Raw genomic sequence first — 19,341 nt, 5'->3', positions numbered from 1 at the left:
GTTTATCTATTTATGTATGTTGTTTTTGTTTTTTGTTTTTTTAAATTTTATGCACGTTCGGTGATTTGTTGGAAAGTTCTCCTTCTGAGGAAGTCATATTTTGTACTGTGAGATCTTTTTTTGGTTGGTTGGTTTCCTTTTTATTTTTTTCCTTTTTAAAAAAAAAAAACATGTTTACTGTTACGCGCACACTGTTATGCTGTAGAGAAGTTGGTGAGAGGTTATTTTTCCCTCTCTCGCTTTTATTTTTATTTAGACAACAATTAGTCCAGTCACTTCGGTGAATCATTTTTGCTACTTTGGGGGTACACTGCTGTCTCCTTTGTTCTGTTCTGTGGAGACTTGGGGGTGTATTTGTGTTCAGGGTTGGGTTGGGGGGGGGCTGTCCCATTTCGGCTCTTCATGGCCACTGGCATTTTGGTTTGGTCTTTTTCCTCTTCCTTTTTGTAAATGGTTAATGGAAATATAGACCCCAGCATTGCTGGGTCAGGTATGCCTCTTAGATTCATTAGTTGGAATATCAGAGGTATGGGTAACCCTGTTAAGAGATCTAAGGTTTTTACTCACTTGAAACGTCTAAATTCTGACATAGCATTTTTACAGGAGACTCATCTTCGCATTAAGGATCATTATAGGTTATATTGCCCTTGGGTAGGTCAGGTCTTTCACTCAAATTTTAATTCGAAGGCTAGAGGAGTGGCCATTCTCATTAATAAGAAAGTTCAATTCACTTTGACCAATGTTGTCGCTGATAGGAACGGTAGATACATCATTGTTGCTGGTACCCTAATGCAGAAAAAGGTTTTGTTGGTAAATGTATATGCCCCGAATTTTGATGATGCTGAATTCGCTAATAGATTGCTGAGTAACATCCCCTTTCTGAATACACATTTGCTTATCCTTGGTGGTGATCTGAATTGTGTTTTTGATCCAATTTTGGATCGATCTAGTCCTCGTAATTTGACTCAATCATCTATGTCTAAAACATTCTCAGATTTTATGAAACTGTCAAGGCTCGGCTGTGTGGCAGGCAGGAGGAGGACCCAAACGCAAAACTCACAGACACTGGGATGAACTCAAAATCACAGCTTTAATGCTGGAATGGCCGAACATAGGAAATACAAAACTAAACTGGGAAAAGTAAACTCACATACGCGAAGAGACACAGGGAGATCCACACAACATGAGGGACGACGTCACGCTGAACAGAGGGAGACGCAGACAGAAATACACAGAGGGTTAACGAGGGGAGTGGGAACACACGGGGAACACAGGTGACACTGATAGCCATAACGAGACAGGGCGGGGTGAACTGAACACTGACGGGAGAGGTGAAACAGGGAGCACAGAGGTTCAGACAGGAGGAGAGAGAGCACGAGTAGAACACCAACATAACAGGCAGGGGAGACACGGAATAAACACGAAAGGGGACGAGGGCTCATAAATACATAGAGGGGCACACAGGGAGACATGAAGGGCAAGGGATCAAAACTAGAAGCCATAGAATAAATCACACAAGTACAATAATACGAAAATCACAAAGAACTAAAAACGCTGGGTCAGGAGACCCAGGACCGTGACAGTACCCCCCCCTCAAGGGCTGGCTCCAGACAGCCCAAACACAGAAAAACAAAACCAAACAGAAAACAACCCAGGGCGGGCGGCGGGGGCCCAGGACGGAGGGCTCGGAACAGAAAACAAAGAGCACAGAAAACACCGGAGCCCAAGAAAACAACCCAAAACACAGAGCAGTTCAGGGGGCCGACCGTGCGGAAGGCAACGGCGGAGACGCGGAAACAGTTCAGGAGGCCGACCGTGCGCAAGGCAACGGCGGCGACGCGGAAACAGTTCAGGAGGCCGGCCGTGCGCAAGGCAACGGCGGCGACGCGGAAACAGTTCAGGAGGCCGGCCGTGCGCAAGGCAACGGCGGCGACGCGGAAACAGTTCAGGAGGCCGGCCGTGCGCAAGGCAACGGCGGCGGCGAAGGAGACGACGGAGCAGTTCAGGAGGCCGACCGCGCGGAAGGCAGCGGCGGCCCTCCAGTCCCAGGCGTGCCGGCCATGGCCCGGTGGGCGCAGGGCCAGACGAGGCAGCTGATGAGGATGCTGGACCAGACGAGGCAGCTGAAGAGGAGGCTGCGGCAGACGAAGGCTCTGAAGAGGAGGCTGCGGCAGACGAAGGCTCTGAAGAGGAGGCTGCGGCAGACGAAGGCTCTGAAGAGGAGGCTGCGGCAGACGAAGGCTCTGAAGAGGAGGCTGCGGCAGACGAAGGCTCTGAAGAGGAGGCTGCGGCAGACGAAGGCTCTGAAGAGGAGGCTGCGGCAGACGAAGGCTCTGAAGAGGAGGCTGCGGCAGACGAAGGCTCGGAGGCCGGGCCAGGCGAGGTTGCAGAGGCTGAGGCCGGGCCAGGCGAGGTTGCAGAGGCTGAGGCCGGGCCAGGCGAGGTTGCAGAGGCTGAGGCCGGGCCAGGCGAGGTTGCAGAGGCTGAGGCCGGGCCAGGCGAGGTTGCAGAGGCTGAGGCCGGGCCAGGCGAGGTTGCAGAGGCTGAGGCCGGGCCAGGCGAGGTTGCAGAGGCTGAGGCCGGGCCAGGCGTAGCAGAAGCACAGGCGGATGTAGCCGGGCTAGGTGATGACGAGGCGGTCGCAGATGGCGGCTGGACAGGCTCCTCGGGCCCTCCAGCTGATGCGGCGTGAGGCTGAACGGGCCCCTCGGACCCTCCAGCGGAGACAGGAGGCTGAACGGGCCCCTCGGACCCTCCAGCGGAGACAGGAGGCTGAACGGGCCCCTCGGACCCTCCAGCGGAGACAGGAGGCTGAACGGGCCCCTCGGACCCTCCAGCGGAGACAGGAGGCTGAACGGGCCTCTCGGACCCTCCAGCGGAGACAGGAGGCTGAACGGGCCTCTCGGACCCTCCAGCGGAGACAGGAGGCTGAACGGGCCCCTCGGACCCTCCAGCGGAGACAGGGGGCTGAACGGGCCCCTCGGACCCTCCAGCGGAGACAGGGGGCTGAACGGGCCCCTCGGACCCTCCAGCGGAGACAGGAGGCTGAACGGGCCCCTCGGACCCTCCAGCGGAGACAGGAGGCTGAACGGGCCTCTCGGACCCTCCAGCGGGGACGAGGAGGTGCTGGCCGGGCTCACTGGAACCCCCAGCGGATGAGGCAGATGGCGGCGTGGGAGCCACGGAGTCCTGGATGAGCTCATCCGAGCTTCCAGCAGGAGCTGATGTAGAGCCAGAGAGGATAGGGACCCCGGGCTCAATGTTAAGCTGGCTAAAAAACCGCACTGCTACGGGGAACTGGGCCAAAGGTTCAGGTGCGAGCTGAGCTGCTGGACACACGGGGACCTGAGCTGCTGGACACACGGGGACCTGAGCTGCTGGACACACGGGGACCTGAGCTGCTGGACACACGGGGACCTGAGCTGCTGGACACACGGGGACCTGAGCTGCTAACGGTGGAGAAGTAAATGACTGCACAGGGGACTGAACTGATGTCTGTAGTAACGGTGGTGGTGAGAGTGGAGTAGGTGGTGGAGTTAATGACTTCACAGGGGAATGAACTAGAGGTAGTGACGGTTGTGGTGCTGGTGGTTGAGTGGGTGACTGTGCTAAAGGAGACTGCACTGGGGACACTGGAGACTGCACTGGGGACACTGGAGACTGCACTGGGGACACTGGAGACTGCACTGGGGACACTGGAGACTGCAGTGATGGTTGTAGTGGAGGTGTAACGGGTGAAGGAGTGGCTGAAGTGGCTGTGGGTCGGACGGCTAGTGGCTCAGCTACAGGGTATGGTAACGGCAGGGCTATGGGTTGAATGACTGACTGAGTAGCAGCCTGAGTGGCTGGGTGTAGTGACGGTTGTGGTGGAGGAGAAACAGGTGGTAGTGTGGATGATGGAGCTAAGGGCGACTGAGTGGCAGACCGAACTGATGACTGAAGCGATGGTAGAGGTGAAAATGGAGCGTGTGGCGGCGAGGGAGCTAACTGAGCTGCGGGTGGCGGCGAGGGAGCTAACTGAGCTGCGGGTGGCGGCGAGGGAGCTAACTGAGCTGCGGGTGGCGGCGAGGGAGCTAACTGAGCTGCGGGTGGCGGCGAGGGAGCTAACTGAGCTGTGGGTGGCGGCGAGGGAGCTAACGGAGCTTCTGGCAGCACAGAAGGTGAATTAGAAGGCCGAATGTCCGGCTGTGGGGTGGCGCGTCGGCGGCGTGAATGCCGTTTCTTTTTTGATGATGGCTCTGACGGGCCGAGCGGCTCCGCATCCGGCCCTTCAGGCAGGTGGGTAGTAGCAGCTGGGGGATGAAGGTGGAGCTCGTTGCGGATTAAGTCCTGTTCGAGTGGGTGGAGCGCACTGAGTAGCCAGGGAAGACCAGAGATTAAACGCTGTAGTTTGGTTTCCACGGCGCGGCGAAATTCCTTTCCCTCATGTTCGAGCCACAGATGCAGGAGTTTTTCCACGGAGTAGATAATGTCCAGACGCAGTTCTTCTGGTGGGTTGAGTGCTGCTGGGTCCATATCTGGTGACGTCGTACTGTCAAGGCTCGGCTGTGTGGCAGGCAGGAGGAGGACCCAAACGCAAAACTCACAGACACTGGGATGAACTCAAAATCACAGCTTTAATGCTGGAATGGCCGAACATAGGAAATACAAAACTAAACTGGGAAAAGTAAACTCACATACGCGAAGAGACACAGGGAGATCCACACAACATGAGGGACGACGTCACGCTGAACAGAGGGAGACGCAGACAGAAATACACAGAGGGTTAACGAGGGGAGTGGGAACACACGGGGAACACAGGTGACACTGATAACCATAACGAGACAGGGCGGGGTGAACTGAACACTGACGGGAGAGGTGAAACAGGGAGCACAGAGGTTCAGACAGGAGGAGAGAGAGCACGAGTAGAACACCAACATAACAGGCAGGGGAGACACGGAATAAACACGAAAGGGGACGAGGGCTCATAAATACATAGAGGGGCACACAGGGAGACATGAAGGGCAAGGGATCAAAACTAGAAGCCATAGAATAAATCACACAAGTACAATAATACGAAAATCACAAAGAACTAAAAACGCTGGGTCAGGAGACCCAGGACCGTGACAGAAACAGAATGATCTTGTTGATCCATGGAGATTTCGCAACCCTTCAATCAAAAAATTTTCATTCTTCTCTCAGGTCCACCAGTCTTATTCCAGGATTGATTATTTTTTCATCGACAGAACTCTTAATTCATGTGTTAATTCTTCCGACTATTCTGGTATTGTAATATCGGATCATTCTCCTCTGCTATTGGATGTTCATCTTTCTACCCATAAACGTAGCCCTCCACTTTGGAGATTTAACTCTCTCCTTCTGGCGGATAAAGAATTTTGTGAATTTATTTCAGGCTCTATTGAGGAGTTCTTGTCCTTCAATCAGGATGATTCTGTCTCATATTCTCTGCTATGGGAGACTCTTAAATGCTACCTGAGAGGTCAAGTTATTTCTTACTCTGTCCGTGCTAATAAAAAGATTAATGCCAGGCTTAAAGAACTTATAGCTGCAATTAGTAACCTTGATCAAAGTTATACACTGAACCCTTCTCCAGAATTACTGAAGCAGCGCCTTGATTTGCAAGCAGAATTTGATCTTATGTCAACCAAAGAGGCTGAGCGCTTATTACTACGCAGTCGTGGCTCATATTACGAATATGGTGACAAGGCTAGTCGCTTGTTGGCACATCAGTTACGACGTCAGGCCTCCTCGCGTGTGATCCCCATTATTAAACACTCTGATGACAATATTACTACAGATCCCTTGGAAATTAATTCTACCTTTAAAACATTTTACTCTTTGTTGTACAGGTCCGAATTTCCCACGGATAAAGCTAAAATGAATGCATTTCTTCATAATCTTTCAAACCCTGTTATTGGTGCTAATGATGCGGGGCAATTGGACTCCCCATTATCTGTTGAAGAAGTATTAAAAGCTATTACAGCTATGCAGTCTAATAAAGCCCCGGGCCCGGATGGGTTTCCAATTGAATTCTATAAAACATTTATTGGTAAATTGGCACCATTGCTTTTGTCTGTGTTTAACGAATCCTTGGAAACCGGTTCATTACCACCTACTTTCACACAAGCAACCATAGCGCTCCTTCTCAAAAATGACAAGGACCCAACCTCCTGTGGTTCCTACAGGCCATTATCTCTGCTTAATGCCGATGCAAGGGTATTGGCTAAAGTAATTTCATCTCGCCTTGAGGATGTGCTTCCTCGAATTATATCTGAAGAGCAGAATGGCTTTATAAAGGGACGGCAATTGTTTTTTAATACCCGTACACTCTTTAATGTTATTTACTCAAAGCGTCTATCTGAACTTCCTGAACTTGTGATTTCTTTAGATGCTGAAAAGGCTTTCGATAGGGTGGAGTGGGAGTACTTGTTTGCAGTTTTAGAGAAATTTGGTTTTGGTGATAAATTTATTTCCTGGATTCGGCTTCTTTATTCGTCCCCTAAAGCCAGTGTTCATACTAATGATGTTTACTCTGATTATTTCGCGCTGGGTCGTGGTTGTCGTCAAGGTTGCCCTTTGTCTCCCTTACTCTTTGCCATTGCCATCGAGCCTCTGTCTATTACATTGCGATCTTCTTCTGTATTCAGGGGAATCATCCGTAATGGAATTACACATAAAGTATCATTGTATGCGGATGACTTGTTATTATATATGACTGACCCGGCATGCTCCATCCCTGCTGTTTTAAGTATTCTGGAGAACTTCAGTTCGTTTTCAGGTTATAAATTGAATTTGGGGAAAAGTGAGTGTTTTCCTGTTAATACGGCAGCACGTCAACTTCAACAGTCCGATCTACCCTTTCGTCTCAGTCCGTCTGGGTTTAAGTACTTAGGGATTAACGTGACTCGCTCTCTAGCTGGCCTTAAATCAGCAAATTTGTCTCCTCTTATATCTAGGGTCACATCTGATATTCAAAGATGGGGTAATCTCCCCCTTTCTTTAATCGGTAAGATTAACGTTGTTAAAATGAACATCTTACCAAAATTTTTATTTTTATTTCAGTCAATTCCCTTATTTTTGCCGAAACATTTTTTTGTTTCACTGGACAAGATTATTGGTTCTTTCATTTGGGGAGGGAAGCCACCTAGGGTCTCTAAAACTTTGCTGCAGCGATGCAGATTTAGTGGAGGACTTGCATTACCTAATTTTTTAGTCTATTACTGGGCCGCTCACATCCATAAACTTTGCTACTGGCTAAAATCTTCTGGTTCCTCGTGGTGTAAATTGGAGCTATCATCATGTAAGGGCTCTTCTTTACCGGCTTTGCTCTATTCCTCTTTACCCGTGAGACCCTCTCTGTACACTGATAATCAGGTGGTTCTTAACACACTCAAAATCTGGTTTCAGTTTAGACGTCACTTTAATTTTGTAATGCCGTCTTCCTCGGGTCCTCTAAGCGACAACCATTTGTTTCCCCCTTCACTTTTGGACTCGACATTTTCAGTGTGGTGTGACAAGGGTATAAAACAGTTCAAACATTTATATGTGGATGGTGTTTTCGATAGTTTTCCCAACTTGTCTTCTCGTTACAATCTCCCTGTTACCCATTTGTTTCGCTATTTTCAAATTCGAAATTTTGTTGCTAAGTGTTTCCCAAATTTCCCGTCTTTGCCTCCAGAACAGCAGTGGGAAACTACGTTATCATTTATTCCTCATCACAGAGGAACCATTTCGAAACTCTATGATGCTATTCTGTCTTTTAGTAACCACTCTAATGTTAAGCTTAAGCGTACATGGGAAGAAGAACTGGGATTTCGAATACATGAGGAGTCTTGGGAACAGGCTACAGCGAGAGTACGATCTTCCACCTCCTGTGCTCGTCTTGGACTTATTCAATTTAAGGTCATACACAGGGTGCATTTCTCTAAGTCTAGACTTTCTGAATTGTATCCAGAAGTGGAAAATAAATGTGATAAATGCCATGGTTCTCCTTGTCACCTTAGCCACATGTTTTTTCTGTGCCCTGAGCTAGAAGGTTTCTGGACAAGGTATTTTGCTATTATGTCAACTGTTCTTGGGGTAACTCTTCATCCTTGTCCTCTGATTGCTGTATTTGGGATTCCTGCTCGCTCACTTACACTTGATTCCACACAAAGGGATATTATAGCCTTCACATCCCTATTAGCGAGACGTCTAATATTGTTGCATTGGAAGTCTGTTAAGTGTCCTACTATTTCCCGGTGGCTTAAAGATGTCATGTTTTTTTTAAAACTTGAAAAAATTAAATATACGTTGAGAGGTTGCACAGCCAAATTTTTTCACAAGTGGCAACCCTTTATCTCTTATTTTGCTAGTCTAGAGGTATTGCCTGTTTAAATCTACTTTTGTTACTGTTATATTCCTCTAATATGTTTGATGGTTGTGTTGATCTGTGTGGGACTGGGGGGGGGGGGGCGTTGTGTTTTTTTTTTTTTGTTTTTTTTGTTTTTTTTTTTTTTCATATATATATATGTATATATATGTTAATTAGGAAAATTAAGAAAGGTTGATTGTATTTCGGTAACTGCAAGTACTGTTTTCTTTCAATAAAAATATTTTCAAAAAAAAAAAAAAAAAACTGCTGCTGTGTCTGCAGCGTTTGCTCTACAGGTATGATTTTACCCTCAAAACGTAGCCATCACTGTCCTCTTTCATCCAATGTGTTTATTATTGTAATAGGTGTTATGGTTCTGTCATAAATGTCACCAATGCACAGCTTCCTCCCTCCAACTCTTCCATAGACTCTAATGTTAAAATGGCTCAGAAGGTTCGTTTGAAAATCAGAAGAGCAGGCTGTCTTTACACTGTCACCACGTCCATATAATAAACTCCACAGGCATGAAAACTGAGAATTCAGTAGACTAGACATTGCTGCCACTCACGGTGAAAGAATTTTGTCAATACGACTTGTACTTTTCATTTCAATTTCATTTGTTTCAGGCTGACGTTTCTGTTCATTTTAAGCAGCAGAAGTGAGGTGCATGTCTGTGTCGTGTGTATGGAGCCATTGGATGCAGTCACTATAGCAACCAGGCTCACACCTGCCTGCTTAGCCCTCTCTCACTCTGCCAAGATTCATCATAAACACTTCTCTTTCAACTGCTGCTGTGTCCACAGTGTTTGCTCTACAGCCATCATTTTCCCCTCAAAACGTCGCCATCGTTGTTCTCTTTCCAACACAGTGTCTTTGAAAGCTCAGAGATGTAAACTTTGTGGATCCAAGTGGAGGGATCACAATTTAGTCATTCAGTGATTCAAAGAATATGAACTTTTAATATTCATTCAGATGTTTTCTGACTCTAAATTTTCTTTTCTCATTTCTTAGTTTTTTTAAATTTACATTTAAAACATTTTCAGCTATTTTCCAACTTCTTTTGTGCAAATGTCAGCTTTTAGCAGTTCAGCACTTTTGCTTTCAGGCGAAAATTTCTGTATTTTTCATCTAATTCGAAGTTTTTAACTTAAATTCAGCAATTAATTCATTTCACTGCATAGATTCAGGTATCACACATACACACACACATACATACACACACACACACACACATACACACACATACACACACACACACACACACACACACACACATACACACACACAGGCAAGGTACTCTTTGTGTGTATGTAGACGTCATATGTTAATGAACCGATGCATATTCATGTAACCTCAATAAAAGAACAGTGTTACGGGAGAACGAAGAGAGCAACTGGGGTCAAGCGAAGGAACGGCGCCTGTCCGGTTCTCTCCCGTGCACGAGAAACATGAAGAACTTTGCCTACTTGTGTCTTGCTTTGCTGTGTAATTATATTGTCTTCAACGTTCCAGCGAATAGGTTCAAGCTACAAACCTATCACTCTGCTCTCTGCTAAGGTTTTAGAATCACAGTGGAAAGTTTAGAATTATTACTTCGTTTCAAGGAATGAATACAATGTATAGAAGTAGATCAAAAGTGCTAAAACACAACCACTCAGACTTAATAAACAAAAGGAAAATCAGTTCAGTCCAATAATTTTTTATTTGCATAGTGCCAGTTCACAAGAAGATGCTTCAAGGCACTTGATATTGTAAGGTAAAGACCCTACAATATTACAGAAACCCCAACAATCCGAGGACCCCCTATGAGCAAGCACTTGGCGACAGTGGGGAGGAAAAACTGCCTATTAACAGGCAGAGACCTCCGGCAGAACCAGGCTCAGAAAGGGGCAGTCATCTGCCGCGACTGGTTGGGGGTGAGGTAGTGACACAGATGGAACGTGTTCATGTCACTTCCTCACAGCAAACAGATGTTATTATTTAGTGTTGTCTACTATTTTTGGTGTTAAGGGAAATACAGGTCCTCCTGGGTTAGAGAGGTAATTGCCTCAGTGTATTTTTAGCATTGTTTTTAACCATATCTCTTAGTGATTGAGTTTTAATTTTTTAAAAAGTCAGTTTGTGTTTGTTGACCAGTCTAAAAACTGATTATTTCTTTCAATGTATGAATGGGAATTATTGTTTAAAATTGTTCTTTCTGGTGTGGGAACAGGGCAGCAGGGTTCTTACTGGTGTGATGACCCGGCTGATGGGGTCTGTTACTTAATTATGGGGGTGTGTTGGTTAATCTGGAGGGTCTACTGCTTACATTCTGCAATGCCAACGTTTTGCCTACGAGAGGAGGGAGGAAATAAACCTTTTTTTCTGTCTTTTGAGGAATGCTTGAGATGAATCTGGTTGAGCGCCCAACCTCAGACTGCTGATATGATTTCGCCATAGAGTTTGGCTTGGCCTTGGTGGAAATCTGAGGTAGCGGGGCGTGCTTTGCGCTGACCTCAAGTGTCAGTTGTTTATTTTCTTCTACAAGGCTGCTGTTCTTAGCCTCATATACAGAAAGGATTCGCTGTGTTGTTACTAACTGCTTTTTGAGGTCGCGATTTTCCCACTCACATCTGTGGAGTTTCTGTATGGCATCTTTGTTTTGAAGTGCAGCCTCCTGATTCAGCGTTGGCCGCAGTTCTTTAATTTCTTTGTCCTTTTCTGTGACCAGTTGTTTATATTTGCATAACAGGCGGTCCCGGCGGCGCTGTTCAAATACTAATGCGTGACTGGACATGTGCATTTTTCTTTTAGCGTTAAGTCTGTTTGTTCGCCGCTGCGAGAAGATTTTTTCCTGTGTTTTTGCAGCGTATTTGTGCAGCTCAATGGCAACCTTTAAGGAATTCTCCTCACGCAGGTCCTTTACCTGCTTCGTCAGACGGTCAATTTCCTGTTTTTGTCCTTCAATCGTTTGTCTTTGAGTTGAACTCATTTGAATTTCAGTTTCCAGCTCTTTTATGTTTTCTTGCTGCTGAAACACAATTTCTTTGTAGTGTGTGAGCTCTTTGTCCACCTTTTCTTTGTCTGCCAAATTCTGGACCAGCCTTTTCTTAACTACCTTGCGCTCCTTGTTGACACAGGCAAGTTGTTTGGCCTGTGCCGTCTGCGCTTCTGCCTGCTTTTGTTTGATGAGCTCCAGTTGATTTTTCACAGCAAAATACCTGGTCTGAGACTTGGATAGCTCTGCTTGAATCATTTCTCGTTCACTATTCTTTTGTTCTGTGTCTTTTGTCAGTGACTCTATGGTGTCCTTAAATTGACTGATCACGGTCTTAGCCTCAGATAACTCCTTATTAAGTTTTTCATTCCAAAACTTGTCGTGCGTCATCTGTATTTTTAGTCTGTGTTCTGTTTCTTTCAGAGCATTTCTCAGACTGACAATCTCATGATCTTGGGATGTCATTTTCTTGAAGGATTCCCGCCTCTCACTTTCAAGTTTGGCTATTTGTTCATTTTTCATCTGCAGGACTTTGTGTTGCGTGTTAGAAAGCTGCTTTGAGGCTTCCTTTGTCTGACTTTCTATTTCCTCTCGTTTTCCTTTTAACTCTTTTACTAGTTTGTTATTGTCCAAGTCCTTTCTCAAAAGCAAATCTGACAGTTCATTATTTTTCATTATCAATGCGCTTTTCTCCATAATGACCCTGTCCTTTTGCTCTTCAAAATCCTCTGCTTTTTTTTGCCATGTTTTAATTTCAGCTTTTAATTTCTCTTCTAGTGCCTCCACTGTTTTAAGTCTGTCTCTACATTGAAACAGCGTGCTAGCCTCTACAAGATATTGTGATGTCCTTTTTTCAAAGTTGACCCTCTCTTCTTTGAGCTGGTCCTGGACTCTAAGCTCATTTTTTATCTGTTTTTCTTTTTCCTTCAGTTCTTTTACTTTTAGGTTTTTTTCAGTGGTCACTTGCTTTAATTCTTGCTTCAAGGCCTCATTTTCTTTGCTCAGTCTATTGACTTTGCCTTGAAGACGAGACAGAAATTCCACATCTTTTTCTTTCTGCTCCCGTCTCTTTTTTTCAGTGGCATGTTTCCTTTCCAAGTCTTTGCATTTCTTTTGAAGGTCCAGGATTTTTTTCTCATATTTCTCTGATCCTGCAGCCTTCATCTCACATTGAGCCATACGTTTTCTTAGTTGGTCTACTTGTGAGAGATGGGCGCGGGCTTCCTGTTTAAGGCTCGAAATATCATCCACACGTTCTCTACACACCTTAACAAATTTTGATATTGTCTTCTGCTGTTCCTTGTTTAAAGCCATGAGGTGTTTTTCTCTTCTCCTTAATTTTTCAATTTTTTTATGCTGTAATTCTAGTGTGGCAGCTATTTTTAAATGAATGTATTTAATTTGTATTTATATTGTTTGCGCAAAGTTATCAAGTGCAACCAGTTATCTACTCAACTAGGTAATGTGCGTTCCAAATGGAAACTCAAACTTACAGTTTCTGTCTACATGGGGTGTATTTATAGGTTTTCTTGAAACCTGACTCCGCCCCCTACAGCTATCTTCAAAGGCAATTCTGTGATGTCACAAATGGCTTTGTGACATCACAGAAAAACGTTAATGCTGTTTGTCTTATGGTAAGTGTCCTTTTTGCTCTTCTGTTCTTAATTAGTGTGAATGCTGTAAAAGCATTCAAACACCGTTAGATTGCTCTTCTTTTAGACATGACTGCTTGTATTTTTCTCATTTTTAACATTTATATTTTTTAATTTATTCAACTTTATTCAACAAAAATTTCCCATGTATTTCAATGGGGAGACCCTTCAAATTCTCCTTCAACTCACTCCTCTTTCAACTCTAACTACTTCCACATACATTGACGTAGAGCCACCATTCAAACTTTCAAACGCAGACAAGACATTCAACTATTCAACTTGTATTTATCTTTTCAATATCTATTGTACTTTTTCTTCAGTTCCAGTTTAAGTTTCATCCTTTTTTTCAGCCGTTTATAATGGGTGTGTATGGGACGGAATGTTGGCGCTAGAGTGAGACAGCTCAACTGCTAGAGTGAGAGGAGGGTGGGAATTAATCTTAAAATCTTTTCTTAAAACTGCTGCTGTGTCTGCAGCGTTTGCTCTACAGGTATGATTTTACCCTCAAAACGTAGCCATCACTGTCCTCTTTCATCCAATGTGTTTATTATTGTAATAGGTGTTATGGTTCTGTCATAAATGTCACCAATGCACAGCTTCCTCCCTCCAACTCTTCCATAGACTCTAATGTTAAAATGGCTCAGAAGGTTCGTTTGAAAATCAGAAGAGCAGGCTGTCTTTACACTGTCACCACGTCCATATAATAAACTCCACAGGCATGAAAACTGAGAATTCAGTAGACTAGACATTGCTGCCACTCACGGTGAAAGAATTTTGTCAATACGACTTGTACTTTTCATTTCAATTTCATTTGTTTCAGGCTGACGTTTCTGTTCATTTTAAGCAGCAGAAGTGAGGTGCATGTCTGTGTCGTGTGTATGGAGCCATTGGATGCAGTCACTATAGCAACCAGGCTCACACCTGCCTGCTTAGCCCTCTCTCACTCTGCCAAGATTCATCATAAACACTTCTCTTTCAACTGCTGCTGTGTCCACAGTGTTTGCTCTACAGCCATCATTTTCCCCTCAAAACGTCGCCATCGTTGTTCTCTTTCCAACACAGTGTCTTTGAAAGCTCAGAGATGTAAACTTTGTGGATCCAAGTGGAGGGATCACAATTTAGTCATTCAGTGATTCAAAGAATATGAACTTTTAATATTCATTCAGATGTTTTCTGACTCTAAATTTTCTTTTCTCATTTCTTAGTTTTTTTAAATTTACATTTAAAACATTTTCAGCTATTTTCCAACTTCTTTTGTGCAAATGTCAGCTTTTAGCAGTTCAGCACTTTTGCTTTCAGGCGAAAATTTCTGTATTTTTCATCTAATTCGAAGTTTTTAACTTAAATTCAGCAATTAATTCATTTCACTGCATAGATTCAGGTATCAGCATTCACACTGCACTTTCTTCAGAAAATGCACTTTCTAGTTTTATTTTCATTTATTCATTTAGCATGTTTCAGACAGGGGCGTTTTTAGCCCCCTTTGTTTTTAGCCGATATTGAATCAAAGCCATGTTTTTTTTACTTTTTTTGTCAATATTTGCCTTTTTGTGTGACACACTACTAAAAATATAAAACCCATACAGTACTTGGTTGAGACATAATATTTTACATCTCAACATTCCCCCCCCCCCCCCCCCCCCCCCAAAAAAAAAAAAACATGGTCTTTTCCAGCTCGCCTCTACTCTGGCTTTAGCACCCTTTCTGCCAGAGCGATGGTGCTGAGACGCAGGGGAGCGCAGGCTTAAAACAGGGCATGTTAGCTGCATTTAACCTTCAGTTACTCTCTATATAGTTAGGTAGGAGTCCGGCCATGTTTCGTTTTAGCTGTAAAACATTACACCCAGGTAACCTGCTGTGTTGAAAACGTGTTTTCCGACTATGTTTGCTACCCTACAATCTGTCCTACTCAGTAGTAAAATCAGCGACATTTGACCGTCCTGTTTCTCCATTGAAATTTATACAGCCTATTTAACGTCTGAAACTTTAAATTGTCTGTAACCTGCTGTTGTTACCACTGTCCTGTTTGAAGTGGAAACAGAGAAGCTGGTTGTTTTCTCATATGTGCATGTGCCAAATTTAAACCCAAGGTACTAACTAGCTAACTGACGGGATGCCCATTAACCTTATAACTCCTTGTGTGTGTGTGTGTGTGTGTGTGTGTGTGTGTGTGTGTGTGTGTGTGTGTGTGTGTGTGTGTGTGTGTGTACGTGACAGCCAGGCTCATAATGGAAGTTTTTTTCAAAAAAAAGGAGCCACATTCAGGTAAAAGTGTAAGATCAAATGATCCGTCAATAAAGGATAATGTTGGATCAGTGTTTCAATATTTATATCTTTTATTGGATGTACATGTGGTTTGGTTATTTGCCTTTTGGTTGAAAGTACACCGAGTGAGGACTTTTTTTATTAGTGATATTAATAGTATTTTTTTCATATTAATGTAATTTTTTAATCTAATTGAATACAATCTATTTGTGTATGATTGTCAGTCCAAAGAGGGAGAGAGTAAAGAGGAGAAAGTACGAGGTCAGGAAGAACCAGATAAGAAAACAGACAGGGAATACTAACAGGCAAAACAGAAACTGTAAAACTGACAAAGAAAAAAAAACAAATTTTACTCATAAAATCTGGAATTTGTGTTCTCCCTATATTAAAGCTGCTATACAGAATCTGCAAAACAAACTGGGTTGTCTAAACTTCATTTAGAGGAAGTCACGGTTGCCAAAAACTTTTTAAAGCTCAAGAGTGAGGCTGGTGCCATTCCAGATATGTTAACATTGTACAATCTTCTGGGTAATCAGATCTTCCCCAGACTGAAAACTGTTATTCAGGTTGCCCTAACAATCCCAGTTTGCAGCTGTAGCTGTGAGAGGTGTTTTAGTGTCTTGTGTCAGCTGCATACCTGGCTGAGAAGGACCATGGGTCATAGCAGACTTCAGCACCTGGCTGTGATGTCAGTTGAGAAAGAGATGCTTGAGAGACTTGACCACCAAAATGTGATAGACAGATTTGCCAACTTCAAGGTGAGGTGACATAGGTTAAAAGAAAAGAAAAAATATGCAAAGCCATAGGAGTATCTGCAGTAAAGATCTCTTCATACATTGTATACATTGTACCATATACCACGGTGTCTTAATTTTTATAATTTCTTTATTAATACTTTGTACAATTATACATTTCAAGGACTCTTCTATTTTTGGAGTGTGTTTTTTATGTATCTGTATTTTATTATACATACATATTAAAAGTGAATCTCTGTCCAAAAAATGCACTCAGTTTACTTTTTGCTCACTACACACTAAATATTTTTGGTCATATCGCCCTGCTCTATTCCAATCCATTCTTCTTTTGCAGTAGTAGTCTTTAGCAGCACTTAAATAACCTTTTTTTCAGATTTGATGGTTTTGTTACAGACTTTTCAAAAAAGTGTTTTGCTTTTCTTTCACAAATGTGGGGATTAAATTGTGTTAAAATGTACCAAACAGTGATGTCATGTTTTGTGACGAGGACCCAGGCACAGAGAGATTTGATGAATTTAAGAATCATATGATTTAATAAAGAAATTTGCAGACTTGCACAGAGATGGTAAAATTATGATGACTGATAACGGAGATGAAGACAACAGACGACGAGGACAGGGAGGAACAGGGGTGTAAATGCACCAAGGAGACAGTCAGAGAGAACTCGGGACAACTGGAGACATTTAAGGATGCAAGGACTGACAGAGACAGGGAAGAAGTCTCATCGTTACAAGTAAAGTTTTTCTTGCCTGGCTGGGCATCTCTCTGGGTACTCAGCACCCCCAAAGCTCTGTTTCTAGAATCGCCCCTGGTTTCAGATATGTTGATAAATAACAGACATTAAAGCTGATGACTATTATTAGAGTTTTTACATTCTTACATATCTTGTGTCTTAAGATAGGTCAGACATGTGCCAAATGTTATTACTGACAAACTGCACAGAACGTTTAAGGATTTATTCTGGAGGAAAAACATTCCCCATCAGCATTTTACACTACATAAATCAATATTACTGCTGACGATTTACTGACAATGGTTTTCAAAAATGCATTCTTTTCATACATTCCCCCTACAGAGCTCCTATACTTCAGATTAAATACATTTAACACAGTGAGAGAATTGCAGGTTTTTTACTTCAACATACAAGTGAAGACCTTTTATCTTACATTGGGTTTAAAGCTGTCAGAGAAAATATCATGTTCTTGATGCAGCTGACTGCAGATATGCAGGGTTGAAATCAGTGCAGGTCTGAGATCAGCAGTTTTCATAAAAAACAAACATATGCTCCTGTATAATGACACCAGACATATGGATGATTAATCCCTTTAGCTTTTTGTCAAGAAAGCATATGCCCTATATACAAGAACACACTCTTCTTAAAAAGGTCTCCTTAGCATACAAAAGTCCAGACAGCCCAGCCAGTCCAACCAATCAGATAGCTCCTTACATCTGACCACATGGCTAGTTTATGTTGATTCTTTTTCCAAGGACCAAAGTAATCACAAAAATGCTAAATCAGGAAATGCTTCTAGAGACCAAAGCAAAATATGTACATTTCAAAAAGATCTCCAACATTTTGCCATGTTTTAAGTAATCAAGTCAATGTTACGATTCATTGTTTTTCTTATATAAAACTGGAACCTTCCAGAAGGTGGATGGCAGAAAGCTAGAAATCAGCCACAGCTAAAAAAAAAAAAACAACAACAACAACAACAACAAAGCCCAGTTAATGTTTTAAATGACACAAGAAACATGGTAAAGCTAATCCAATAGTTAATCTGTTAGCTCAACCCATAGTTAATACCAAATCTAATGCATGAGCTACTATGCTAGTTGTTCCCATAGCTAACAGGAAATAGAAATACATTTAAAACGGAAGGCTGGAATTGCCATTTTGGAAATAAATCTCTATTAATATTAGACTTTTGAATCATTTTATTTTGTTTTTTGAAATCACATTGTTATTGAGTTTAATCCCCTTTTCTTAAAATCCATTTCATTTGAAGTATTTATGAATAGATTAATAGTTAATTTTGAAGTATTTATTTAGAAATTATTATTCTGTCCCATGGGTATGTTTTAAGTTTGTTATGACGGGTCAGCTCATTTGTTCTGTAAGTAATGGGATAGGTCTGCCATCTAGTGTTTTAATGGGGAAGCGCCAGAGTTTTTCTCCCAGCACTCGTCAGGGAAGGTCCATTTCTCTGTCTCTAACAATTACTGCATCGGTTGCTCTTGAAAAGTCATAATCTTTTTTTAAAAAGAACGAAAGTATTTACAAATGGCGCAAATCAGTAAAGCTCTGAAGAATGCGACACAGTCTCCTGAGTGTTCATTAAAGCCATTTAATGTTTAGCTCTCTGCATAAGCCGGATAGAGACATTCAGCTAAGGGCAGAAGTATCTTCTTATTATACACTGAATGATCAAGAAGTAATTCCCTTATATCATCACCTGTTTGCTGGGCACCTCTTAAATGAATCATTAGACTCACCTGTGGTTGAATGCCTGTTCATTCGAATTTTGTAGTCTTAAGTGTGGCTTTTCTCCTAAGACTAATTGGGGTGTGTTCATTTTTGCCACATGGGCTTGAATTAATTTGTTAGGAAAATCACTTTTTTTGTCTGTGCAAATTCACAAATCTTGTTCGCATTCAATGGCCCACATTTGTGGGAGAATTTTGTAGTATAGTATCTCATAGAAATGTTGATTGTGAAAGGAAACTAAAAGTTTTCTGACAAATGTAGTGGGGTGTACTCATTTATGCTAAGCACTGTATATCTGCTAATTAGTGCTAAGTGATGGACAATATACTCAGAAAAACGGAGGCCTGTACCACACAGCAAGCCATTGTCAATTAATTTCATTAAAAATTCAAGACAGACTGACAGAACACAGTTGAGTGGTTCAGTTCAGTGACTCAGTGAGGCCTTGCAGCATACACTTTATTAAAGGAAATTCAGAACCACTAGCAAGAAATTTAATGCAGAAGTATAATCATTTAAAGTAGAAATATTAAACTGTGATAGTATAAAAATGTAACTGAACATTAAAGATTCCAAAAATGCTACGTACCAAAATAATATTACGTTTTAGATGACAATTGTAGGTGCCCATGTTAAACAAATGCTAACTTTTCTGTTAATGAGCTCAGTGTTTGTCAGTAATCCCTGTGAGCCAAAACTACCTTTAAAGCTGAGGAGCTGCTTTTTTTATTCTTTTTTTTTCTACTTTAGCAGAGTCCAAGAATACAAGTATGCTCCTGGAAATGAGAACAGCAGATGCACTTTGAAACTGAAAAGACAAGCGACACCCACTGAACCAAGAACAAACACACTGG

General features: G+C 42.8%; 1 protein-coding gene across 1 annotated transcript; it reads right to left on the bottom strand.

Annotated features, from left to right (window-relative positions):
* Window positions 1-272: 272 nt before the first annotated feature.
* On the bottom strand, window positions 273-4,515 carry LOC146559166 (uncharacterized). Its single transcript, XM_085245210.1, has 3 exons — window positions 3,442-4,515; window positions 2,714-3,393; window positions 273-498 (listed from the first exon to the last, which is right to left on the bottom strand). Exons 1-3 carry the CDS (start codon window positions 4,513-4,515, stop codon window positions 273-275), a joined length of 1,980 nt encoding a protein of 659 aa, XP_085101336.1.
* Window positions 4,516-19,341: the final 14,826 nt, after the last annotated feature.

Source organism: Mchenga conophoros, linkage group LG14, assembly GCF_057382185.1.
Source record: "Mchenga conophoros isolate Kocher_MC1m ecotype Shallow Benthic linkage group LG14, M_conophoros_male_GT1.1, whole genome shotgun sequence".
Classification (NCBI taxonomy): domain Eukaryota; kingdom Metazoa; phylum Chordata; class Actinopteri; order Cichliformes; family Cichlidae; genus Mchenga; species Mchenga conophoros.
The sequence above is the reverse complement of the archived record's forward strand: the minus strand, read 5'-3'. Positions and strand labels throughout refer to the sequence as shown.

Coding starts and splice junctions, on each gene's coding strand:
- LOC146559166 (XM_085245210.1), bottom strand. CDS start 4,515: ATGGACCCAGCAGCACTCAACCCACCAGAAGAACTGCGTCTGGACATT. Junction 3,394..3,441: donor CTCCACCGTTAGCAGCTCAG/GTCCCCGTGTGT, acceptor CCAGCAGCTCAG/GTCCCCGTGTGTCCAGCAGC. Junction 499..2,713: donor CCTCCTGTCTCCGCTGGAGG/GTCCGAGGGGCC, acceptor AATGAATCTAAG/AGGCATACCTGACCCAGCAA.